Below are 27,423 nucleotides of genomic sequence, written 5' to 3'. Positions count from 1 at the left end.
AGCTGAATTTTATCCGGATACAAGACATTTGAAATGATGAATGAAATGTAAACAGGGCCGGGATCCCTTCTTTAAAGGGAAGCTGAGAAATAAATAAGATTACAAATTAATAAATACAAAAATTGATAGAAATGTCAGACATGCTGTACAGTACATGGGACTTTACAGAGTCCTGGACGTTGCACTGACACTCAGTCCTCTGTTTACATTTTGTGTCTTCATGAGTTGGTGCTGCTGATTGGATGCTCATTATCAAAGGGCAGTGTTACTGTATTTGTTGCTTTTTTTCCCCCCCTTTGGAAAGAATAATGAAGAGTAGATGTTAATGGATCATGTGTGTTTTTCCCTGCAGTCCTCTGTTTTAAATAGATCCTGTAGAAATAGCTACAGAGGAGACAGACTGCTCTGACCGAGCTCGCTGAAAGTGTGTGTGTGACTTTGTATTTTTTGTTTTTTTTTTGCGAGTGCATACATATTAGTATGTGCATGTGTAAACTCATCTGTATTTCAGTTTGCTCCATTGACTTTGGCTTCATCCATAATTAAATCCATATAAATCAGTCTGTCAGTCACAGCTGTAATGTGAAGGACCGAATGACATTTTAATGACTGCAGGGCTATTCTAGGGTCAGACCATCCTAACAGGTAGGCACTTTCATCACTCATACTGAACAATTAATTATTCTTCTATACCCTTCCTCTTCTTGTCAGAGTGTATTTTTAGATCCTTGCATGGAATATAAATCTCATCTTTTTTAAAGAAGAGGGGATATGAGATAATGAGATAACTTCTGTTATGAATTGGCACTATATAAATAAATAAATTGAATTGAATGTGATTTTAGGAACGGAGGAACAGCACTCAGTCATGGTGTAAACACGTCCACAGCTGCTCCCTTGTCACATTGTGTTGGTGCATTTGAAGGAAAACTCTTAAAATGTTAAAGATTCAGTTTCGGATGATCTGCATGTTGATCCTCATGGAGTGGTTTGAAACGAAGATCCAATAAAGCCATCATGGGTTTATTTCTGCTGTTGAGCCTCACATTGAAAAGAAAGAAAAGATGCAATTTATACAAAGTTTGGTGTTGATTTTTATTTTAAAGTTGACTTTAATAAAAAAAATGTGCATGACAAAAAAAGCTTTTTATCTAGAATATTTAGCCTGGTGTCAGACCTCTGAATCACTGCCCACATCTTCTGATTTCTTTAGCGATTCAAAGAGGACACTGACAACTGTTTCCACAACAATCAGATTTTTGTAGGTGAGATTATAAATGGGGACATCATCTTTCTTCGCCAGAGCCACAAAGATGGCCACAAGTGTGAATAAGATCATGCAGGTTGTTGGAAGTCGAGTTACAAGTTACTGTCGAGTTACTCTTAAATTGGCATATTTCTTTGATCGACATGTCAAATGTTAAGATCACTGCTCCTTGCAACTGCTAACAAGGACTGAAAAAGACATCAGTGGGTCAGAAACGTCTCTCATTACTGATTGGGCATAGAGCAAGATAAAACATGATGTCAGACTGAATAATAACGTGAAGCGAATGGAATAATGATACAAAAATAAGACCGACCACGGTGTGAGAGTTCCAGCAGAAGATGACGCAGAACAACAGACTGAGTTACGGCTGTGAGTGTGTGTTCAGACTGGGCAGAAACAATGACACCAACAGACAAATGCTGGTGCCAAAACACTTGTTGCTGTTTATTTTTAGATAAACCAGTTTAGCCAGCAGGATGTTGTGGTTGGAAGCCGCCATGTCATGAACATGTTGTTATGTCATTTGTCTGGATTGAAATTTTCTACCATCAGGCGCTGATGTTTAGCCTTGAATAAGTGTGAATACTAAAACTGTGAATGTGTAACTGAGAAATTTGATGGCACACTTAGTTAAGTTATGACTTGAATGTGATTATTGAATTTCTAACAGATACAGAGGGTACAGCCAGTAAGTTACTTATTTATTTCCCCTTTATTCTATCCAGAGTAGGCTCGCAGTACACAAAGCTGTTTTTCAGGAATGCTTTGCTTTACTCACACAGTTACTCATCCATATCTGGTGCTGCCCAGTACAAGTCAATGAGCGGTGATGTACTTGCTTTTATCTACGTGTACCTACCATTGTATTGTTGTATGTGTACTCAGAAATAACACAAGGCCTCCACAAGATGCAATCAAGCCCACGAACAGTGAGGACAGGATATCAGGATGAATGAATTTGGCAGTATACAGTGGTGTGAAAAAGTGTTTGCCCCCTTCCTGATTTCTTTTTTTTTTTTTGCATGTTTGTCGCACTTAAATATTTCAGATCACCAATCAATTTAAATATTAGTCAAAGATAACACAAGTAAACACAAAATGCAGTTTTTAAATGAAGGTTGTTATTATTAAGGGAAAACAAAATCCCAAACTACATCAAACCGGCAACCTTTTGGTGACAAACTCACTTTAACATCCTGTAACTGCTGCCCTCAGTTGTCAACTTGGCATCAATAAAGATTTTTATTTTAAACATTAAAATCCAGCTGTCAGCTAAATTAAAAATAGAGAAGAACCATCCATCCTCACTCATTGAGACACTGTTGATTTGGCCAATCCGATCAAATTAAATTATGACATTGGCAATGGTCCCTGTTTGGAAATCTCCACTCACAGGAAGTGCTGAATCTTAATTGTCTTACAAACAGCAGTGAGCTCTCCATCCATGGAAAGCTAGACAACTTTTGTCTTTACAGTGTTTTTTCCTCTTTAATCGTTGGGTTTTTATTGCACAAAACATTACAGACTGAATGGATTTCTAAACATGAGTGTGTGCTGTGTGCACTTTTCTGACATCACATTAAATCATTTCCACCTTGGAGTTTGCCAGAATGAGAAGTTGCTTAGTGCAGCTGCAAATGACCCGATGTCCTTTAAAAAAAAGTCATAATGTTTAATTATGTCCCATCAATCATTTTGTCAGACTAGGTGCCTTTTTAAACTGTGTGTATCTCATTTCAGAAGAAAACCTTTCATTTGACCTCTCAGCAGCACTGGGAGGAGTTACACACTGACAAAAACAAGACTGAAAACTTAAGGTTCAGTGTTTCACAGTCACGTTTATTAGCCAGGAACATCAAAATAAGCAAATATGTTGGCTGAGCAAAGGTAAATCATTTTTCACTTTGTTTATTGTGACGTATTTGACTGCACAAGACTTAACATTAGGCAGTAATTGTATGCAAACAGCAGGATCGCTTCAGAATAACTTTAACAGCAATATTACAATATGCAGCCTAGACCCTATTCCATCTTTGACAAGGTAATCAGAAAATGCTGTTTTCATGCTGTCTTAACTGAGTCAGTGTTAGAACATTATAGTCCATATAGATACAGCCAAACAGAGAGAGGAGTCTGTGAGCAGCAGCGCTGGTGGCAGATTTCTTTAGCTTCTTCTGTTTTCTTCCAGATGGAGAAGATGTTATTCATGTAAATGCATCAGTATGAGTAATCTTCTCGAAACAATGCAGATGAGCAGTGCTGCTGATGAGGTGTGAATCTACTGTATGTGAGTGTTTAAGGGTGTGTGTGTGTGTGTGTGTTTGCAGGATGACAAGCCTGGACAGCTGTAGCTGGTTTAGACTCCTACAACTGTGACTCCTCCCCGCCTCGCTTCTTCACACGCTCAGTCTCAGTCAATTCAAAACACACTCAATGGTCAAAAGTATGCAGACGTCCCTGTCCACATACTTTTGTGTACTCTTGGTTTTGGGCTGTTTCATGGTTTGAGCTGGACCCCTTAGTTCAAATGAAGGGAAATCTTAATACTACGGCATACAATAATATTTTAGACGGTAATGTGCATCCAACATCGTGTTTATAGGAAGACCCTTTACTTCCCAGAAGGGTGGAGGCTGTTATAGCAACAGACTGATGTCCATGGTTTTGGAATGACTTGTTCATCAATAAGATACAGGTGTAATGTTCAGGTGTTCACATACATAAAACTAAATGTGAATAAAACATCAAAAATAAAGCAGCAGTAGTGGGTAATTGACATGTGGCTTGTTCATTCTTCATGAAATTAAACAAGTGATTAAACATTTAAAGGCCCTGCATCTCACGTCATGTCAGTAAAGCATTATCTATCTCCCTCTCTCCTAATCTCACCTGTCTCTCTGTACTTTGATCTGTTAAATGAATGTGAAAAGAATACAATATTTAAAAAAAACTTATGGTTTATTTGATTTCCTTCAGTGGAAAAGTTCTTCATTTTAGGCATTCAGGTGTCATTTTAGGGGCACAGCAGAGTAGCAATTTAAAAATCTAGATGATTGATGTCTTCCTCCCTGAAAAGTGTTTTTTCTCCCCTTAAACTTCTCCCCTTAAAGTTAAAATCTATCGGCAGCCGTAGCACTGACTGTCCAGGAAGAGGAACTCTTGGACTCTCGCATTTTTGTGGTCCAACACTGACCTGCTGTGGACGTTGATGCGATTGCATCTGCTCGGTCTTCAACAGTAAACCAACCTTACAAATGTAGTATTTCAAAACAAATGCTTGGTTAATGGTTCAGTTGTAAATTCTCAAAAGATAGAAAAGATGGAAAAAATTACAGATAATAGTGTTACTGCAGGCTTACTGTGGTCTCTAAAAATTCTTTCCTCTCTCATTGCTCGCTCCACAATATTGTAAATAACATATTATGAGCCACATTTAAGCTTTTTCGTCATTTGGTGCCACTGTTCAGCATCTGTCACTGATTGTTACCATAGAAACACTGGTCAGCAGGTGTCACTGAATGTTTTCATGGAAACACTGGTTAGCAGGTGTCAGTAGTTGTTACCATAGAAACACTGGTCAGCAGGTCACTGATTGTTGGAAACATGGGTTGTAGTCCTCAGTTAGCCGTCTAAACTGCATTAGACAAATCTGAGAGCAAAATTAAGACCGGCCCAACATCACAGACCAGTCTAAAATATCTTTGTGAAACCAGCCTCTGGTACAGTGAATGCTGGCTCACTGTCATGGCTTACTGGGACATTTGAATAGAACTGAGCCATCTTAACTGTACAGACATTTTGACCTGTCATGATAGGAAAAGCACAGCTGCGTTACTAAAAACAGTAAAGTCGGATTAATAGTCGACACAAAGGGTTAATGAGAGTTACGCCGTAGGTTTTGATTTATAGTTCAGTGCCATATTTCTCCATGTATTGTACGTGATCAGGCTGTATCCTGCTTTAATATTTCCCACAGTAACATTTACTTTGTGATGTACAGCGACAGTGAGCTACACACGTATATATAGAAGAGCAGCTACATGCGTAGGCTCCGTAGCTCCCTTATAACACTGTAAATCAAGCTTTAGTACAGACCTAATGTCACATGTTTAATCTTCAGTGGTTGTCAGTAGCCACATTTCCTGCTCAGCTTTCCTTAATGGAAACTCTGATCCTCTGTCTGCACTTTTTTAAATTTTTATTTCAGCTATTCTTGCTCACAAGTTACATAATCGCCATTCACCAACACTGAAAGATTCAGCAGACAACATGTCAAAGTGATAAAAAAGTGACTTTATTAAATTAATGTCCACAGTGTGCATCGAATTCAGACATTTTGAAAGAGAAATTCCCCTGACACAAACGAGGCAACATCCAGCTAAAACAAGACCTCAAATCTCAAGTGACAGTTTTGCCAAAGACTGGTCAAGTATTTAAAACAATGCGTTCACTGTAAACTTACTATTTACACTAAAATTACATTTGATTATACAAAGTTCAAACACACCATACAATTTGCATAATTTGGAGCACTTGCATCTTTTTTATATGTTCTCCCTTCTTGATAATGTCAGTGTTGCGTAGGGTGTAACTTGCAAAATAAAACAGATATAATGCAGTAAAATGCGTGAAAGTAATTGTAAAATATTATGTTATACTGGATGATTTAGTGAAAAGTTATCCAGTTTGTAATCAAGTTGTAATATCACCAGACCTCCCGGGAGAACTACTTTGTGTCCTCACTTTGCTTGCTGAAACTCACTTCTGAAAACCTTATACTCTAAAAGGTCCTACTACATCTATTGATTGTTGGAGTTGAGGTTTTGATGTATATCTATGTTTTATGTGAGGAAACTAACTTCTCAGCAATGAGGAATAGTTCAAGTTTATTACAGTAATCGAAACAAACTAATTCACTCAGTTGGATTGCGACCAGTGACATCAACTTCTATCTTCCTGCCATTGGACGCTATGTTGTGTCAGGTCTCTCCCACACTGGATCCTGCAGGATGTGATGATGGAGCAGAGAGAGAGAGAGAGAGAGAGAGAGAGAGAGAGAAGAGTGAAGGGAGGAGAAAGTCGACAAAAATGTTGTCACTCTTACAGTGGTCGTATCATTGCAACATCTTCCTTTTCGAGAACAGAACCACCCCATTCTGTGTGAGTTAATGATTAATGGCGAATGTCTCTTTCACTCTCCTTCTGTACACTCTTATCTGCTTTTAAAACATGATACACACCTCTTGCAGCAGCAAAGAAGAGCTTGCATTAAATGTTCCTCACTTGGACACAAATACACACATATCTAGTGTCTGCTGGTTTCAAAATGAACTGAAGATATCAACCAGAGATGCACAATAATGACAGGATACTATGAGTATTGGCTGTTTTAACTTTAAATAAGCAAAACTGTCATCAGTCAAATACTAGTTTGGGGCCACAGGTTAGTTGTTGCGTTTAGTCTGTAGCAGGGATCTCTTCCACCACAGAGCCATGCTGCAGCTGAGGGTGGAATGGGTAACACCACTGCTCTGCTCTGCCTCCTCAGCCTGCACAAACACCCAGTATGTAGCACTGGGCTGAACTGGGAGAAGAGGCACACACACACACACACACACACACACACACACACACACACACACACACACACAGACTGACACACATTGATTATTCATATGTACAGAAACAAAGAAACACAAAGAAGTATAAGACACACACAGAGTGTGAATGAGCTGGAGCTTAGTTTAAAGTTAAATATGTAGACACACAAAATCAGATATTCTAAATCAGAGCAGCAACGGTTCATTCGTCGATCAACAGACAATTATTCAGCAACTATTTTGACAATCAATGAATCGTTTAAGTCATTTTTCAAGCAACATTGCCAAACACTTGATGGTTCCAGCTTCTCAAATGTGTGGATTTCCAGTTTTGTCTTGTCATTGTTTATTGACGATAGGCATTTTTCTATCCTATTCTAAATCATTTCTTCTGTACTCTTTGTAGAGACAAAACATTAAGTAGGCCTAGTTAATGAATAGTGGCCTACTTTCCTACTTGTTTACATATTTTTTGTGTAATTTACCTACATAGGTGTGTATGTCCTAACAGACGTCACACAAGTAACAGAAATCATCTATTAAAAATAAGTTTGAGCTTAATGATTTTAACTAAAAACCTACAAAACACTGAAAAAAATAATACTACACCCTTAATGTGTTAACTTATTCAACTTTCCAACCTGCTGAAGGACACACGCACACGTGGCATAAACACAGTGGGAGTACAGTAACATATGGGCCATACATCTACTTACCTAAAGAAAAACATGCAGCCTCATACGTGGATATAACAGGGAAAACTCACCTAAATCCTGTCCATTGTATTTACACGGCTAACGTTGCTGTTTTCTTTTTGCAAGTTAACAATTATTTAACTCAACGTCACACGAATTCACGGTTTTAACGTCTAACAGTCTGTCATACTTGGCGATATCATATCAGTATTGTTTGCCTTGTAATCTCTATAAACAGACATCTGTATGTCTTACGAGACTGTTTGCCTTGTAACCCTCCGAATGTAGTATTTTAGTGGCTAACACTTATTTTAACCTGAACTCACAACACCGCTGACCTTGTTACGCGATAGTCCGGCTGTAAATTTGACACGACAAACTTGGCAGTTGTTGATTTACAGTCGCTCGATATAACACAATAGATTGTAAATAATGTCTACACTTGGTGACGGAATAGAAATGAGCCTTAAGTGGCAAAACATTATAAAGTTTGGGATTAAATTATCACGTACCATTGAACAGTTTGACTGTTAGTGGCGCTGCATGGAGACGTGGAGGATGGAAAGGTCTGGAAAGAGAGAGGAGAGTGGTACTGCTTAACTTCACGTAGCGGGTTGCCAGGTTTGTAGCAGGTACGCATGTGTAGTGTACAGTGGTGGAGGAAGTTTTCAGATAGTAAAAGTACCAATACAACAATGTATAAATACTAAATTAGACGTAAAAGTTCTGCATTCAAACTCTAACTCAAGTAAAAGTACAGAAGTAGGCTATTATCACACTTAAAGTATCAAAGTAAAAGGCCTACTCGTTCTGCAGAAAATGTATTTTGATATTACATTATCAGTTAATACTGATTCATTAAGTGGCATTTTATTGTTGTGAGGTAGTTTAATCTATAACAATGCATTGTGCTCTTTAAGGTCATCATATGTTTTTTTGTTTTAATATGCAAAGTAACTACATCTGTCAGATAAATGTAGTGGAGTAAAAATATTTCCCTCTGAAATGTAGTAGGGTGTAGCATTGAAATAGTCAAGTAAAATACAATTACCTCAAAACTGTACTGAAGTACAGTAGCCTACTTGAGCAAATGTACTTAGTTACTTTTAACAACTATAGTGTGAAAGTACTGTATATTCTTCTTTTTTTGCTTCTTTTCCTTATTATCACTACTACTGCTAGTACAAGTTGTAATAATAGATCTGGTAGAATTGTTAATATGGCGTTTTTTTTCTAATAATACAACAACAATAATATAATATACTACAGCAAGTACTTTGATTAAAGCAAACATCACAAAAAGACACAAGAAATCAAAGGAAATAAAAATCCATGATTTATAATAAGACACAAAAAAAAAAACTTTAGTAGGAATTAAGCATCTCTGCCAAGGTGACTGGAATACACAACACAAATTCACACTTTGCAGCACATGTAATCAGGTGTTGGACACACTATACATAACCGAACACACACTTTTCATTACACTAAATAACAGGCAGATCAATGCAGGAGAAATTACTTGCAAACAAGTACGTCCGCTGCGTAGTTATCTGAAAACAGGGGTTTTCTGCGAACCTGGCAACCCCCGTACAGGTCACACTACGCGACGCAGACTCAAAACCCATGGCGGACGAAGTTGAGCAGGTTGGTGCATCCGCGTTAAATTGTGCTGTTATTCTCTAAAACAGCGTGTATATAATTAGGATGAAATAAGGACAGCAGGCAGTTTTACCTGTGTACTTGTTTTAGGGTGCTCATCGTGTTACTTTGTTTGTGTTTGTTCTGTTAACAGCGCGGAGCGGCCTGTCAAACACGCTAGCTAAATTAGCCGGGTTAGCATGTAATGCTACCGTCAAAATGACATTACAACTGGTAAATATAAGAAAGCACGAAGCTATCAGTGTTGACCAGTTTCCTTTTTGGTTTATTGTGTGGGATAACAACGGAATAACGTTACTAGTTAAACGAGGTTGACTCGTTTTGTTTATAACAAATGTTCCGGCTCCAAACGTAAATGCTCAAAGATAAAATGTAGAAAAGACAGTAGGGTCAATTGTAAAGTAAACATTAGAATCCCATTGACTTTTCTGTTCAGTTTGGATTAGTTAGGTCTGATTTAGCTGCCCTAAATTTATTGTAAGAACTGAATTGAGCTTTGCTCTAAGTTTCAGCTGCATGGTGTTTCAAGTTACTGAAAATTAAATGAGTTGCAAGACTCTTCTCCAACATACCATGCTTTATGGACGCTGGCCTTGTATTGAAGCCAACACTTGTCTGCAGTGCACCTTGCTTTAGAAACTGCAACACAAACACACACTTCTTCCACTCATCTCGTATCTATCTGCTCCTCCCATCACAGATCTTCTGCTGCTTTTCCACTGTCACAGTTTGTTTTTTTTCCCCCAAGGACACCGTCGTTGTGTGCTGGTGGCTGAATTTACTCTTTGATTAAGTTGAAATGTGTTACATCTCTAAATTATGCACCAAGCATTTCACCAGCTGTAGCCCCAGTTTGTGCCTCTCATTTACTATCATCATATTAGAGTCACAGAGTTAAGCATCTGTTCTAAAAGTAAGAGAGAAAAGAAATCCCTGGTGACCTTTGGAAAAACCCAGAGGACTGGTTAAAACAACTCTTGACTCTGTTTTGGAAAGTATTTCCAAAATCCCCAATGACTGTTCTAACCACCTGGATTTAAACAGGTCTGTATGCTGCACTAGAAAAAAGTATTTTAACCAGCTTCCCAAGGTGCAACTCTGTTTTCTAATCCAAGCAAAGATGGTAGCCAGGAATGACACATGTCCCTCATTGATCAATTTGTACAATGCAAACCCAAATTTAAGAGTTTAGTTATCAGCTGTATTTGTCTGTATTTACGTTACTTTCCATTGTTTTCTATTTTCATACAAAATAATGCATTTTTATACTTCTTTCAAAACTAGCAAGGAGATTTCCAGCAACTTGGATTAGGAAATGGAGACGTAACTTGTTAAAAAATGTTTTCAATGGTGCAGCAGACATAATATGTTTTAATCAGATGAGTCTGTGAGGATTTAGGAAATAACTTGAAACAGCTGTGAGTGCTGTTAAATGACCTTCTGGGTTTTACAAAGATACCAAGGAATTTGCTCCTGCTCCTTGTGATCACCTATAAGTTTTAATGCAGCCGAGTTCACCATAGTTGTTCTCATTAACACAATTTTATTGTGACCAGCAGTCACTACCAAGCAGCTGAGCTGCAGATAACATCATTATTTTTTTACGATCATGACATCATTCAAAATAAACAAATACAAATTAATGGCAAAAGCTGTGCTTTGAGATCGGCTATATTAACATTTAAAATGAGTGATGAAATAGTATATATTCAAGTAGAAAGCATCTGTTACCACATCTAATGAGCTCCAGACATGTATTTATGCTTGTAAAATATTGTCGGCAAAACGACTCTAAACCATTATAAATGTGGCTGATAAAGAACAGACAGTGCGCTTCTGAAACGTTTCCAGTGGACATTGAAAGCACAACGGAGCTGGAGTGCAGCCGCAACGTGGCACAGCTGGGTGCTGTGTACATCTGCCCTTAGCTGTTTAGTGAATGAATGCTGGGCTTAACTACCTTATGGAAGCAGCAGTCCACTGAAATAGGATTTTTTTTTGTTGAAATCCGTATCTGTCATAGGTCAAACTATTGTCCTTTATGTGTCTGCAGCAACCAACTACCAACACGGTTGAGGAGCCACTCGATCTAATCAGACTCAGTCTAGATGAGAGGATCTACGTCAAGATGAGGAACGACCGGGAGCTCCGCGGCCGACTGCATGTAAGCAACACACCCAGTGTCTGCTCACACTGTCTCAAAAACACTGAAACACCTGGAAGTGTGTGTGGTTGTGTGGTGGGTTTCTATATTTTAGAGTAGTAGGACCGAAATTTAGAGCAGTCAGCATGTCCTACCGGGAATTCCTTTTTAAATATTCAGTCTGTGCTCTTGTTTTGCAAGCCTTTGTGTGTACTTCTCTCAGTTCATATTTTTGGTTGTTTGTTTGTCGAAGGCCTACGATCAGCACCTGAACATGATCCTGGGCGACGTGGAGGAGACAGTGACGACGGTGGAGATTGACGAGGAGACTTATGAAGAGCTCTACAAGGTACAACATGGGTTTCTCCCTGTTACAGCCTAATTTCTTCTTACTGAACAGCTACTGTTGTGGTGGTCTTAGCTCCTAAACACGTCTGGATATACTGGGCTTTCCTGAAACAATAGAATAAAGCTGCTTTACCATTATACTGTAGCAGCATCATTCCACTTCCAAAGTAGCATTTTAAAGGCATATTCTTATACAGTTATAGCATACATTATACCAAATACTGTTTGTTTTATCCTTTATTGAAATTGAAAGCCAGAATCCAGAAATTCTGGTGTGACCCTTGACATGAGTGGAAAGAGGATTTGGGCTTTCTTAAGATCTTGAAGGACAGAATTTGCATATTGTTGTACTGTATCTGTACATTTTCTGTGGTTTTAGACTCTTGTAAAATCATATTTGTGTGGTATCTATCTATAATTTGAAACAGCTGGCTATCTGTCCGTGTTATCAGGTGTTCAGATCGAAAACAACACTGAAAAAGAAAAGGAAAAAAACAACAACAAAGAGCTGTGTTGGTGTGGAAATGTTGCGTATAGGGGAGATAATGAAATATTATCCAAGAAGGCCAATTTGAGTGATAGATCCATGAGTTTTAAGGCTTATCAGATGCAAAAACTGTTCATAGTATAGCTTTACTGATGTATTTTGGTTGATACTGATATCAATATTAGGGAGTTATATATATATTGGCCGATAGTAATTTTTAAAAACATAACAAACAATCTTGACATGGTTCCTTGAGATTTGTGGTCAAGATGCATACTGAGCAGTACATTTTACAGTCAGTCAGTTCTCTCTGGTCGACAAAATATGTATGTGACATTGTTTCTAAATAACCTCAAACCTAGTTTGCCATTTCTGCGTTTCTTGTTACTTATCGGCCAACATATGCGCTGATACTGATACATCTGCAATAAGATAATCATGGCTTATATATATACATATAATATACTTTTTGTTTTCTGTGTTAAATACATATTTGGAAAGTACTTTTATAGAATATTTTGAGAATGTCGCTCATAGTAAAGTATAACTGTGCATTTTTTGTGTCTTTAGTCAACCAAGAGGAACATCCCCATGCTGTTTGTCAGAGGAGATGGCGTTGTCCTCGTAGCTCCACCTCTCAGGGTGGGCTAACCCTGACCACTTCCTGGTGTGAAGGAGCATTTGTGACAGCTGGGAAGTTTGTAACCCTGAGGGAGAGGGGGGTGCTGTCATGACAGGCTGAAGCAGGGATTGGGTTCAAACATCTTCAGCCCCCTCAGACTCTTGTCAACACCACCCTCTTACTTTACGTTCTTGACTCGAAGGTCAGATGCTACACAAATTCACACAAACTTCCATTTGTGGGGCTGCAAGGATATAAAACATATTTTGGCTTCAAGAAAAAAAGTAAGGGGACTTTTGCTTTGGGCAAATTGTTATTAAATAGATTTTGTGATTATGGTTGATTTCAGGCCACCATTTGAGTTGTATTTCTCAGGGTATTTCATTTGATTATGCTCAGTGCAGCAATTAATAAATCCACACAGTTTGTTAAGCCAGAAAAATTTAATATTTTTAATCACTCCTAGAGGGTTTAGTTACCTCTTATTCCCAGTCTATTCAAGTACCAGAACAAGTTACAAATGTCTCATCATGGTTTATAGTAGCTGAACTGCTTCAGATGGGTGTATGTAAACTTGTTTTGCTCTGAGTTTAAAAAGTATCAGACAGCACACTAAGCAGACAAGTTTTATGTGATTTTTGATTTTGAAATGTCTTGAGTGAAACTTTTATGTTTGTTCCAAGCAAAAGTCTTGCAGTTATTCCAAACCCATGATCTGTGAATATTTGGGAAGTTTGCGTTTCTCTGGGACGGTTTTAGTTTAAGTTTTTTATACATATTTTTGTAGTGTTTGTAGGAATTGGAAGTACATCATGTCAGATGTGTCCGATGTGTAAACATTTATTTCATTTGGTTTTGGCAACTTGAATAAAAAAGGTAATTTGAAAAAGAAAGAAAGTCTTTATTATTTCATTTAAATTAACACAAATTTAAACTTTACCTACAGTACATATTGTTCTCTATCGCTACATAATTATTCATGTGGATAATTATAAACGGCAACTATTTTGATAATAATTGAATAATCCTTTTAGTCATTTTTTAAGCAAAAATACCAAACATTGGCTGGTTCCAGCTTCTCAAATGTGAGGATTGGATGGTTTTCTTTGTCTTCTGTGAAATATCTTTGGGTTTTGGACTGTTGGTTGGACTAAACGTCAAAAAAGACATCAACTTGGGCTGTTGGAAATAACAATGGGACTTTTTATTGACAAAACAATTAATCCAAAAAACATTTGGTAGATTAATCAATAATGGAAAGAATTGTTTGTTGCAGCCCTAAAAATATTCAATTCTGGTTGCCGCATGATGCAAAATTCCTACAGTCAAAATTTCACTTAAAGGTGGGGTATGCGATTCTGGAGAAATCCAATACCACGACACCACGATGTAGAGCGAACAACGACACAGCAAGTAATATAACTAATGTTAGCTAGGTTGTGGGTTAGCTTAGCTAGGTTGTGTGTTAGCAAACTGTCGCTACAGTTGCTGCTGCGAAGCTAACAGCCAGAGAGGACGAGACGGTTTCCCAGAGCCAGCACAGCAGCTCCAGACAGCGATACTCACAACTCTCCTGCTACTATAGCTAACATCACAACAACAGCATATCTTGGCAAACTAGAAAGTAAGCTGAATGTCCATGGGCAAGTCATTTAACGTTACCTGACACACAAATCATGGCTGGAATAGTGTTGTTTGGCTCGGTCTGAGCCACTTTGTTTGTTTCCCATTTACAGAGCCGGGGCTGAGTACAAACAGCGGATTGTTCTTCAGCGCTAGCTGAACGGACAGCTAGCGGACCGTGAGGAGATATTCGCTGAATTTGACAAAAAGACGTGTATTGAATTAGAATCGTATACCCCACCTTCAAGTTAAAATACGGAAGTATTTTCAACAATATTTACCTATAGTATGAAAGTATATAACTAGAATGGCCTTTTTCAGAGTATTAATATATTGCATTATATTACAATACATATGACAGGATTATTACAGATGCATTAATGTATAAGTAGCACTTTAATGTTGTAGCTAGTCGAGATGGAGCTAATTTTAATTACTTTATACTCATACTGTTGGGCAAAGCTGGATTTCCAACCTGGCAAAGTGGCAATTGCTGCAGGCCCCCAAAAGCTCCAACTTCAAGTTTGTCAGTTGGTTGTATATAAATACAATTAAATGCAAATCTGTTGAGAAATTAGCCCTCAGTACAATATCAACTACAGTAGTTCAGTAGTACAGTAGTTCCTGCATTGTTACCAAATCTTTTTAGAAGGGCCTTGTGTCAAAATGTAGTTCTAAAACTTAAGTTATGTTAGTTATAGTTAAATAGTATAGGTATTGTGCTCACATAGTGCATACCGTAAATATAGTTGTGTTTAATCAAATTGCCTTTAACTAAGTGAGACAGAAAACCTGGGCCCAGTAGTGTTCCAGCATAGGAGGCTGAAACAGATTTTTGTCCAGGGTCCCCCAGCAGGTTAATCCAGCCATGCTGTTAGGTATTTTATTCTTTAACAATGCACCATACCATATAAACTATTCAGATGTTTTCTATGTAAAATCTTAATCTGAATGTAACTACTGTAGCTATAGCTGTGAAACATATAGTGGAGTAAAATTATAATTATAAAGCAGCACGAAAGGGAGATAGTTTAGCACAAGTACCTCAAAACTGCTTGAGAATATGTACTAAATTCTTGTATTGTTGCGATTTAACCACTAGATGGCAGTACAAATCTAAACCATAGTAATGATGAGGATGACCTGTCAGGAGTGAATCTGGATAGGCTGTGGGCCCCCCACAGACATTTCACTTTTGCTTAAAGACACACACCTGAGGTCCATAATTTGTCTGTAAGTATAGTTTTGTCATACCTAAGACCATACCAAACCTATGAAAGTAATATCTCCACTAAGATGAGACAAATCAATACTTTGCAGAGGGAATCTAATGCAATAGAGAGTCTATCTGTTTCCCAGGAAATATGAATAGATGATAAAACCAACGACCCATCCAGCCACTTATCTGAAGCATGTTTGTGTGGTAGCATCAGCATAAGGGACTATTTCTTTGGTAGAGAGTTCCAAAGAAAAATAGTTTTTAGCTGAATCATTGATGTGTTTACAGCGGAAACGTCTTCTGTAATTGCACATCTTCTGATGCCTAAACAGGAATATAAACCTGTGTACACATGACCATTATGGGACAGAAAGTTTTAATTGAACTGAAAGCAGAGTTTCCAGAAGCAGCATTTGTATAAAGTAAGCACTAACCTTGAGGTTCTTTACTGGGAATATGAAACGTTATGTTTATGCCAGCAATATTTGGCTACACCGCCTGTCTCACCACATCACCATCACTGCCCAATATCACTGTACAAAGTTACCTCCAAAGGACTATTACTGTAATGTAACATCAAAAGGACAAGACCTCAATGCTCTTTAATGAGGAGCTCAGTATCTTCTTGCCTCTAAATATTTGTAAAGGAGGCCTGTTGTAGATGTTATTAATGGTAATAACAGGGTAATAACAATAAAAAAACCCAATTTTATGTAAAATTATTTCGGAATTGAACAAAACAATTCCAAACCGAGTTCCACTTACCAGTTTTTTCTGAGTCTTTCAGCCCTATCACACTGTCTTCATCATGGAGATTGATCTATTGATATGCGAGCTCATAGGAAATAGGAGTTTGACAAAAGAGCTTTCAATCTTATCACACTCACAACAGTAATAATTAAATACTATTTTTATAAATACTACTAAATAAATGTGAAATATTGAAAATAAAGGAATATAATCAATACAAGACATAAATCTAAATGACAGAAGAGAAGTGAAAAGGCAAGTTCAGTAAAAAATTTTCAAAAGAAACTTTATAATATAGTGCAGCTTTACTTTCACACTTTCCCAGGGTTTGTATCATGAAATTGTATCTTTAAATGGCTGAAAGGTAAATTCCCGTTATGGCCGTTATGAGGACAGGGTCCGCCACCACTCAGCTCGCCAAAGTTGCAAAGTGGGATGAGTCATTTCAGACACCCCTGGTGACGGAAGTAAAGGTCCCGTTCTTTTTACCCACGGACAAGGTGAGGTGACTGACAGTTGGAACACTTCTACAGCTTGGATCAGAATGAAACACTCCCAGCCGAATCATCAGTACAAAAGATCAACAACTGCCTTAGAGGATTTCTGTTTCTTTGATAAAAAAAAGTCAAAGGTACAAGACTGTGTATAGAAAAACTTGAGAGAAATAAACTACAACTCCCAAGGTGCATTTTGGCATGAAACGTCAAATCACAGATCTTAAAATTCTGAATCTAAAGATTACACTGTTGAGAAAACTGATTTTACAATCTGCAGCTTAAATGAATTCACTTTTAGATTCTGGGTCAATTTTGGATGAATTCAGTAACTATGATGCCGTGTTTTCTTCACAAATTCAACGACTAAGTGTTTTGAATTTACTACCACTTTGATTTTCACCTGGCTGGTTTCTTCTCCATTGTAGTGGCGGCCGAGGCTTATGGGTATTGTAGTGCTTTGAACCATGTCAGACTGAAGGAAAAAACATGATCTCTCTGAAGTCAAAATAATTACAAATGGTTGTCATAACATAATACTGAGGATATCGTTTAAAGAAGAATCTGGAACCAGTGGCTCTTTCCACTTTGCAAGTCTATGGATGTATTATTACATATTAAACCCTAGCCCTATTTCTAGGAAGAAATGCCTAAAATAACATACCCAAAATAAATCAGCAAGAGCTCCTCAACCATAAGGCCAATATGCATATATCTGGTCTCCTTTGATAGATAATAAGCTAAAGAATATGAATCCATTGCAAGTAAGCATATTCTATTACCATTCCAGAGTAAATAAAGAAAAAAAAAAAGATTTTCATCCAAGCCTAGTATAAAATCTAAATTTCAAGGCAATATAACCACCATAACAAGTGGTCCAGTGGCTAATAATGCAGCTGGATGTATGCTCCTACTGCTTGACTACAACTGTAACTGTAAATGTGATGAAAATACACTAAAATACAACATTTATGATACAATTTATAAAGATATACTCAGGTGGTCTCCATGTGTTGGCCATCTTTACTGTTTACTTTTTCACTGTTTACTGGGACTTTTACTTCAAAACACTATTTCCATATAGCCATGTTACAAATACATAAATGTCCCAAAAACATTGAAATGTGGTAAACACAATGAAATCAGATCAATATTCATATATGACTGAAGCGCTCCATGCTATACACGCAGATAAATGCACAATGGAAAGGCCCAGAGTCATGTATAACATGTCTATAGATTCCTCTCAGCCAGACCAACAGGATGAAATTATTTTTGTTATTGACAGTACTTCAATTCAGCCACCAGATGAAGATATAGGCCGTGTAATCGCATGGAAGGCTGCGGTCTGCCATCTTTATAATCCATCCCCATGTATACAAATTGGCTGAAATGGATTCAAGATAGCGCAGGGACATTGGAGAAGGGATTACTTTTGGATTTAAGTGACCAAACACAACTTTTGATCACAATAATAGCAAAGGTAAGACAATTCGTAGTTGTAAATGTACGAACGTAAGTTTGTTTTTGTATTTCTTCGATGGCTACGCATTGAGTTTTGGTCTTATAGTGATAGGATCTACACTGTTGGAATCTCTGGAGGCTCAGCGTTCATTTGAGGGGCTGTTTGTGTCTAGAACGTGAAATGAAAGATATTAATAGCGCTGTTTTCAAACACACAGGTAATGTTTTTTGCTGCATGCTCATTCAGTTGTTTGCTGTTTGACTTGTGGTTCATTTAGGTAAAAATGGTTGGCATCCGGTTTTAGCGAGCTCCTTCCCGTTATGTGGGTATGCAGCATGAATATGTTGTTTCATGTTTAGCATGCCCTTATATGGTGCTTGTTGGGAGACACGCTGCTGCCCCCGGTACTGGGGGCTCTCGGGTTTAGCTGGATACGATGTGGCAGATTCAGGGTTACTGCCAGTTTTTCTCCAGTGGCCAACTGTGCTACTGCAACAAGACAGGTTCATGGGGCGCCCTGGTAGCTCACCTGGTGGAGCACATGCCCCATATACCAACGCTGAGACCGCAGTGGCACGGGTTTGAATCCAGCCCGGCCCTTTGCTACAGTCATCCTCTCTCTCTCCCTTTCCTGTCTATTTTCGGCTGCACTGTTACAGAAAGCAAAACTAAAAAAAAGAAAGTTTGTAACACTGTTTACAGGACACCTCGAATAGCACACACAGTCACTTATTACTATTCATATTGAGAAGTTTTAGCCACACTAGCAGCTAGTTTGTGTTTAGGGCTAGCCAGCAGGTTCAGGGAAAGACACACTACTGAGCATGTGTCGTCGGCTGCATGAAATGATCATAATACATTGTAAGGACTTAGCTGGATGTTTACTGTGTTGGGGGCTTTATCTTTCCTGTTCTCCTTCTATGTTGTTGAATGCAAACAAAATTATTGAAGAGAGTAGACTATAAAAGAGATTAATTCTTTCACTGTCAGATGTTCAGCACATTCCAGCAGCAGTTTGAAGTACTGACAGACAGGACTGTCCTCAAACATTATGTCATCCAATTCCTCGACACGGTCAACAAATAAATACTTAATGACTTCATGCTTCACATGTCTTTAAACTTGTGTCAGAGATATTTTTTGAGTTCTAATCACTAGAGCTCTGATATGATGAGACCACATTGCTTGGTATTCACACTCAGGCTAACAATGTCTCTGATGTGGCTGAAGTTATTTAAATCTGCCCCTGTCGCTTTTCCTCCAGCACCCAACACTAACACCGCCTCCTGGTCTCGTCATTTATAGATTAGAGAGGTGAGCTTGTGACTGGAAGGTTGTTGGATGGAATCCCTGACCAAATTATACTTATGCTCTCATATTTTTACCAAAATCAGCAGTAGCACTTGTGTTTTTATGCTGCCTTGCTGCTAAAAGAATTTCCACTTGTGGGACAATAAAGATCTCAACTGAACTGAAATACTGCAAAAGTTAGCAGCTGAATTATCCATATTTTTGCAAAAGTATGAGTCTTTGGAAAATAATGAGTATAGATCAACAGTGGAGACAGATTATGTTGCAGGAGTGATTTAAAAAGTTTCTCTGGACATTATATATTAGATATTTTTTAGCTGTCAAAGTCACCAATGGAATCTATACCTATTGTAAATTCAGCTTTTCAGAGCCACCTTTCAAGCCAACAGGTGGTGATTGTTTTATTGGTAGTCAGTGGAGTATTCTTAAAGGTCACAGAAAATAATATTTTAAAAGCATTTTCCTACAATTTACTTATTGGACCTAATAGAAGGAGGGATCATTCAGAAGTGTGAGATGCGGTTAATATTTGGTCAAGTTGTTGTGAAAGGTAATGGTTAGTGCTGATTGTTCTTCTTCCTACTACTGTCATGACACACTGTACAACATGCAATCTTTCTGGCAGGAGAACTAATAGGGATTTGATATAGAAATACAAGAGTTTACCACAGGTATGTTCAAAAATCATTGTTTAAGTGATCGCGATTTTTGCATTTTTGTTGTTTGCTTCTTGTAAAGTCTCCTAAGGCAGCATGTCATGTTCAATGCAACTCTCAACTTTAACTATGTGGTTTGATTTTCCTTAACTTAACCATATTTTAACCATACTTTAGTTGCCATGTTTAGCAGATACATACAAAATGAACATTCTGTCTGATACAAAATAAAACATTAATGTAGCATTACCTATACCCAGAATCTATGTTGCTAACTGTCACATTTCATGAACATTTGGCTTGGCGGTAAAAAGATTCCACTGAGACTTGAACTCAGATTTCTAACCATTACGCCATGCAACCTGTACATGTTACCACTTCACGTATTCACACCTCGAAACACACACAAGAGTGGTTTCACTCTTCTCATCTGATTTTTGGAAAGAAAGTGAATACACGTATTTCTCCAAACGTCAAACCATTCCTTTATGGATGATACAGGTGGGTTACAAGATATTCACTCACAAATACCCCGTTTCCATTGGCCCAGTGCAACTTTAAGTGGCGCTGTGTTCATTTCTAATGTGGCCTCACATCTGGGGTTAACCACATGGACCCATGATATTTAAGTCTTTATTGGCCACCGGGCCAAACCACTCTGCAATGGCCTCCACCTTTAATGACCTGGGTAGGCAATGTAAAGTTACTGGCTCGATATGTGTCGAAAGAATTTTCAATCCTCCATTCCTCCAGGTGCATTAATTTACTTTGTTTGGCCACTAGGGGGCAAAAGAACCCTACAACAAGTTGAGACACAACATCTGACACTGTCTGACACTGTCTGTCTGTCACGCCCCTGATTATCACCTTCTAAAGTTGTTATGGCTAACATGTTAGCAAACACATCCTGCAGACACAGAGTAACATTTTCCTTGATTTGGAGTTGTGTTTGTGTCCACCCAATAAATATAAGCCCAATATTCACTCTACTTTTCGCTCTGGTTCAACAACTCCTGAGAAAATGATCTGGCTCTTTAGCTACTAAATGTTCCACTTTCTTTATCGGCTAGACATTGAAGGGTCCTGGACACTCCATCAGAAGTGTTTGTCGGATGGTTGAATAGCTTTGGAATCCTCAGCCCTAAATTTGTTTGCTGTTTGGTGTTGGGCAGGTAGAGTATGGTGGGTTTATCATAGCTTGTTCAATGAGATTGAACTAAAACAGTAAATGTGCCATAAAAACCAAAACAATGAGCAAAATGAGGCAAAAAAGTTCAGTAGAGCTGCAGCGTTGGTGTTAATTCTCTTTTCGTCACCACAAGCGACCCCTTTCATCTAACACCTAATCATTTGATTCATTGTTAATCTATAAATTACTGGAGCTTGATTGCAGCTGCTGCTGACGTGCTGCTTTCACCGCGCTCTAGACAAGGTGGAAAACTTTCACAGCAAGGTTAAACTTTTTTTTTTACTTGTTAGTGGACTACCTTTCAGTACATGACTATAGTCGCAGTGTTGATAAGAAGAACTGAAAGTAGAGTCCGTATGTAGGTTTGTCACACGGTGAGGCATTGTGAACAGGAATAACTGCAGACAGAAGGACACGTAGCACACATAATCACACACTCACACCCACACTAAATCTGCCATTGAAACAGGCATGTGACCCACATACACAAAAATAAACCAAATCAAGGCTCATGGAACCTTGCAGCAATGCGCCCTTGAATGAATAAAGTAAACTCACACACACACACACACACACACACACTGCTTCTCCTCTCATGGAGGCGTCAAAAATATCACTGGCCTCCTACTGTCTACTGTCTATTTCTGTATTTAACACTTAGCAGTGTAACAAAACTAGTGTTTGAGTGTTTAACTTAATACTCGACTGTTATGGGTTTCTGGGGCTGCAGCCAGCTGTGTGCCGATGTTTTGAGCCGCACAATTAAAAAGTGAAAAATTCCAAATTATGTGAAAGAGAGAGAGATCAAAACTTTCCCACATTGATCTAAATCTCTATGCGGGTTGTTTTTACCGAGTGACGTGAAGTGTCCCACAGGTGTCCCTGAATGCACTGTATTTCTCACTCATTCCCCGGAGTGTGTCTACATGTTGGACAGTTTAACAGAGTTGAGTTATTTGTGTGTTTGTGTGTGTCTCACGTGTTATGTAACATCATATCACGGCTGCTTGGCAGATCACACACGTGATCTCATTGCTAAATCCCTACTATCCTCTTTCTGTCTGACTATACATTGCACATGTAGCCTACTTTGTGTGTGTATGTGTGTGTGATGTGATTCGTTATGTGTGTATGCACAAACAGAAACAACAAAAATGCTGTGATGTGAATACAGTTTATTGCTGTTTGATATGTACAGTGGTGTGAAAAAGTGTTTGCCCCCTTCCTGATTTCTTTTTTTTTTTGCATGTTTGTCAAACTTAAATGTTTCAGGTCATCAAACAAATTTAAATATTAGTCAAAGATAACACAAGTAAACACAAAATGCAGTTTTTAAATGAAGGTTGTTATTATTAAGGGAAAACAAAATCCAAACCTACATGGCCCTGTGTGAAAAAGTGATTGCCCCACCTGTTAAAAAATAACTAAACTGTGGTTTATCACACCTGAGTTCAATTTCTCTAGCCACACCCAGGCCTGTTTAATGCCACACCTGTTCTCAATCAAGAAATCACTTAAATAGGACCTACCTGACAAAGTGAAGTAGACCAAAAGATCTTCAAAAGCTAGACATCATGCCGAGATCCAAAGAAATTCAGGAACAAATGAGAAAGAAAGTAATTAAGATCTATCAGACTGGAAAAGGTTATAAAGCCATTTCTAAAGCTTTGGGACTCCAGCGAACCACAGTGAGAGCCATTATCCACAAATGGTGAAAACATGGAACAGTGGTGAACCTTCTCAGGAGTGGCCGGCCAACCAAAATTACCCCAAGAGCGCAGTTCGTCTCATTTTTGCCAGAAAACATCTTGATGATCCCCAAGACTTTTGGGAAAATACTCTGTGGACTGACGAGACAAAAGTTGAACTTTTTGGAAGGTGTGTGTCCCATTACATCTGGTGTAAAAGTAACACCACATTTCAGAAAAAGAACATCATACCAGCAGTAAAATATGGTGGTGGTAGTGTGATGGTCTGGGGCTGTTTTGCTGCTTCAGGACCTGGAAGACTTGCTGTGATAAATGGAACCATGAATTCTGCTGTCTACCAAAAACTCCTGAAGGAGAATGTCCAGCCATCTGTTCGTGACCTCAATTTGAAGCGAACTTGGGTTCTGTAGCAGGACAATGATCCAAAACACACCAGCAAGTCCACCTCTGAATGGCTGAAGAAGAACAAAATGAAGACTTTGAAGTGGCCTAGTCAAAGTCCTGACCTGAATCCTGTTGAGATGCTGTGGCATGACCTTAAAAAGGCAGTTCATGCTCGAAAACCCTCCAATGTGGCTGAATTACAACAATTCTGCAAAGATGAGTGGGCCAAAATTCCTCCACAGCGCTGTAAAGGACTCATTGCAAGTTATTGCAAACGCTTGAGTGCAGTTGTTGCTGCTAAGGGTGGCCCAACCAGTTATTAGGTTTAGGGGGCAATTACTATTTCACACAGGGCCATGTAGGTTTGGATTTTGTTTTCCCTTAATAATAACAACCTTCATTTAAAAACTGCATTTTGTGTTTACTTGTGTTATCTTTGACTAATATTTAAATTTGTTTGATGATCTGAAACATTTAAGTGTGACAAAACATGCAAAAAAATAAGAAATCAGGAAGGGAGCAAACACTTTTCCACACCACTGTACTTTCTTAAGGAACATGTATGTATTGCCCTTGTGGCTGGTTACAAGTGTGATGCCTAACTTACATGTCTCTTTTATCTGCAGTTTTGTAAGTTGTTTATCTACCCATGCAAAGAGTGAACTGCTCTCATTGGACCAACCTGTATAATTAAAGGCTGAAAGAATTAATGAAAAACCTATGCAGTGATGGTTTGTCTTCACCCTTCAGAACTGAAGTAAATTATTTCTGTTGGAATATTGTAATTGTATATCATCTTCATGTTTGAGTGTTAGACTGTTAGATATCAACCCTGGTGCACTTACCGTGGCTGGAGCTTCTATGTGCTGCTATTCAGGAACTACTTTTGTTTCTTCTAGTCTCCTCCAACCACAGATATACTGCTATCTTTATTTTAGATTAAAAAAAAAATAAATTACCTTTCACCACCACAGAGGGCGACAAAGTAAAGATAAAGATTTCAGCTTTAAACTTATTTATAGTCTCACAAACTAATAGTCAGTAGCTTTCTGGGATAATAACATAAAAGCCTCAGTAACACAAAATCTCTGGCATGTGACCGTCTCAAACGTCATCACGTCATTTTTTTGTGAAACCAACAGAACATGGAACTAGTGAGTAAAATGTGGCCTTCAGCTTAGCTTTAATAAAACAACATGCCACGCTTATTTCTTCATCTAAAATGGACGTCACACCAACACTTCAAACACACATTTATTTCATTTTTTTTCTTTTTATTGGCCAGTAAGGTTGGACTCAACCAAGACGTCTGTCTCTGAGGTCTTCTAAACACTCCAGCTATAAATCAGACAGCAGCAGCACAGCGAACCACAGGAACCACTTGGCTGCACACTGTTTGTCATTGATAACTCATTACTGACTTTACTGAAACACTTGGACGGATCAGTTTATCTTTAGTAATAAAATAACTTACTGGCCCATAATAATTAAATACGCTTTTCAATTAGAAAGATATCAACAAAATATATACAAATAACATTGAAGCATAGACATGATTAGAAGAAACAAAGTGATGGACTTTAATCTGTAGAGGCACTACAACATTTTAAACATCTGCCATAAAAATATGTCAAAAGAAAATATGGAGAGAAATGTATTTAAAGAAACCAAAACCTTTTAAAATCATGCTGCTAAATATTTTTTATGAAGGGAAATTTCCAGCATTTAGGTCTAAGAAAAGAAGGTCTAAAAAAATCAAGTAAGCCTCAAATTGTCCCCGTCCCATTTCACTATCCTTCAGATTGTTCTCTATAACATGGATTTTATGTTCATGTGTTGTTTTTTTTCACTCAAAAAGGTTAAAGATCAGAAGAAAAACACAGTTTCTGTGGTTGTTCCATCAAATACTTTATGTGTTGGACTCCTGCAGTACCAGTGTGATGTGGTGAAAGCCTGCTGGGAGCCAGAACTATTCTGTTATTTACCATCCAGCTGACGATGTCTGCACAGCAAGTACAGCATAAACTGAGAGTAGACATACAGGCAGGATATTCACAGTGACAACTTATTTCTTTGGAATTTGACTGAGAAGCAAAGCCAAGAATCTTAATTATCATGATAAAACAAATTAATGCCCTGTATCCTTTTTCTCCAACAAGTGACCCATTGTAGAGGTTGAAAATAACAGCCCAGAGGGATCTGTTATACAAGAGAGCAGGACAGATGGCCAGAAAATACCAAGATGCCACAACCGTTTTATGATGCCAACGCAGATCTGCCTGCTGAGCCGAAGAGCAGGGACCCAGGCACTGCTGTGTTTGTGTGTGTCTGTTTTTTTATGAATGTGAATTCGAGGTGCCACTTTGTCTTAAAGTTTAGATGAAAATAATACAAAAAAGTGATGTCTGTTCTGAATATTTTGGTCATTATGTAATCTAGATCCTCTATTGCAATATTTCTTGCATGCATTTGTGATTTTCAAGTGTTTACTACACTTTTCTCATTCCTGCTCGCACATTACAAACACTGAAATTAATCACTGACCAAAACCATGTTCAAACGTAGCCAAAGCAGTTTGGTTATTGCCAAAAAAAGGTTAGCTAACAGTTTGTTTTATGTAACAAACGTGAAAACAGGTTGTATAATTTGTGGCTTTGTCACATAATCTTTCCATGACAGAGGAATGAAGAATATTATATACAGTATTATATAATAATATAAGAAATAAAATCCTCATGATCAACATGTCTGAGTTGTTGCTCATTTCGTAACATTATATGAGACTTATTCAGAACCAAAGAGAGGCTTTTGTGGTGACTCCAGACATTCATACCTGAGGGCTGCCCAGCGTGACCACAGTCTCCTGCAGCAGCTCCACTGGAGCAGTTAGGAGTTACATGTCTTCACTTCAGCTGTAGCTGTTGATGGAAATAAAAGACATTTGTCGTTCCCTTTTCCAAAACAGATTCACCCTGCAGTCCTCAGGATTTAAACCAACAACCTTTTGGTCAGACGCCAGCTTTTCTAACCTCTTAAACTACTACCAGAGCTGTCGCTCCTCTCTGTTATTATGAAGTAATGAAGGCTTCAGAGGCTAATGAGTCTGAATTCCTCTGAAATTGACTACTGGCACAGTCAGCAGGACATAGAGGACACAGCAGTCTCATTTTTTTATTGTTTACTCCTCAGAGTTTCACCAGTCAAATGGAGCTTCTTGCAGTTTCTATTTGTTGCACTTTATACTGTTAGTCCACACACTGTAAAACATATTGAATAATACAATTTCTTCCTATTATGATTGAACCCTCTCATTTTAATTTAAAGTTTTTCTTGCCTCATATTCATCAAGTTCCACTCGTGTACTGGAAGGAACCAGTACATCCACAGTCTTCCCTACACATTCCTTTACATCTCCCCAAAATTTTTTTATCAGATTATTTGCAGGTTTTTAATGTGACTGCGAATATGAGTAAATCCTTCTGCTGTAACACGTGCCTGTATAACGTGACTTCATATGGCTGTATGAGTGTGTTTGTTTATTTTGATGTAGTCAGTGAATTGTCCTCTCATTCAGCTGAGGGGTAGCAGTGACTCATGGGAGACCAAATGTTCTAAAAATGCCTCAGTCATGCCCTGAACTTCTGTACGTGTGTATGTATATATACTGCTGAAGTTATGATGCATGTGTATTCTATATGAGAGATCCGGTTTTCACCAGTGTGAAGCCAAAAGAACAATTTAATACAGCACAAATTGTATGCTTCCTCTCTGTTTGTTTATTAACTTACCTCTCTCT

General features: G+C 38.1%; 1 protein-coding gene and 1 long non-coding RNA gene across 3 annotated transcripts; one reads left to right on the top strand and one right to left on the bottom strand.

Moving 5' to 3' along the window:
* Window positions 1-5,542: 5,542 nt before the first annotated feature.
* Window positions 5,543-26,479, bottom strand: LOC122887890. 2 transcript variants are annotated; one of them, XR_006380633.1, is made up of 3 exons: window positions 26,461-26,479; window positions 8,078-8,133; window positions 5,543-6,272 (listed from the first exon to the last, which is right to left on the bottom strand). It is a non-coding gene; the product is annotated as an uncharacterized LOC122887890 (long non-coding RNA). The 2 variants fall into 2 exon arrangements; XR_006380632.1 differs by lacking the exon at window positions 26,461-26,479 and adding an exon at window positions 9,800-11,274.
* Window positions 9,060-13,720, top strand: lsm3 (LSM3 homolog, U6 small nuclear RNA and mRNA degradation associated). Its single transcript, XM_044221553.1, has 4 exons — window positions 9,060-9,212; window positions 11,281-11,391; window positions 11,624-11,719; window positions 12,776-13,720. The coding sequence occupies exons 1-4, from the start codon at window positions 9,192-9,194 to the stop codon at window positions 12,854-12,856; spliced, it is 309 nt and encodes a 102-aa protein (XP_044077488.1). The 5' UTR covers window positions 9,060-9,191; the 3' UTR covers window positions 12,857-13,720.
* Window positions 26,480-27,423: the final 944 nt, after the last annotated feature.

Source organism: Siniperca chuatsi, linkage group LG2 (genome assembly GCF_020085105.1).
Source record: "Siniperca chuatsi isolate FFG_IHB_CAS linkage group LG2, ASM2008510v1, whole genome shotgun sequence".
In the NCBI taxonomy this organism is placed as follows: Eukaryota; Metazoa; Chordata; class Actinopteri; order Centrarchiformes; family Sinipercidae; genus Siniperca; species Siniperca chuatsi.
This window is presented reverse-complemented; position numbering and strand designations above follow the sequence as displayed.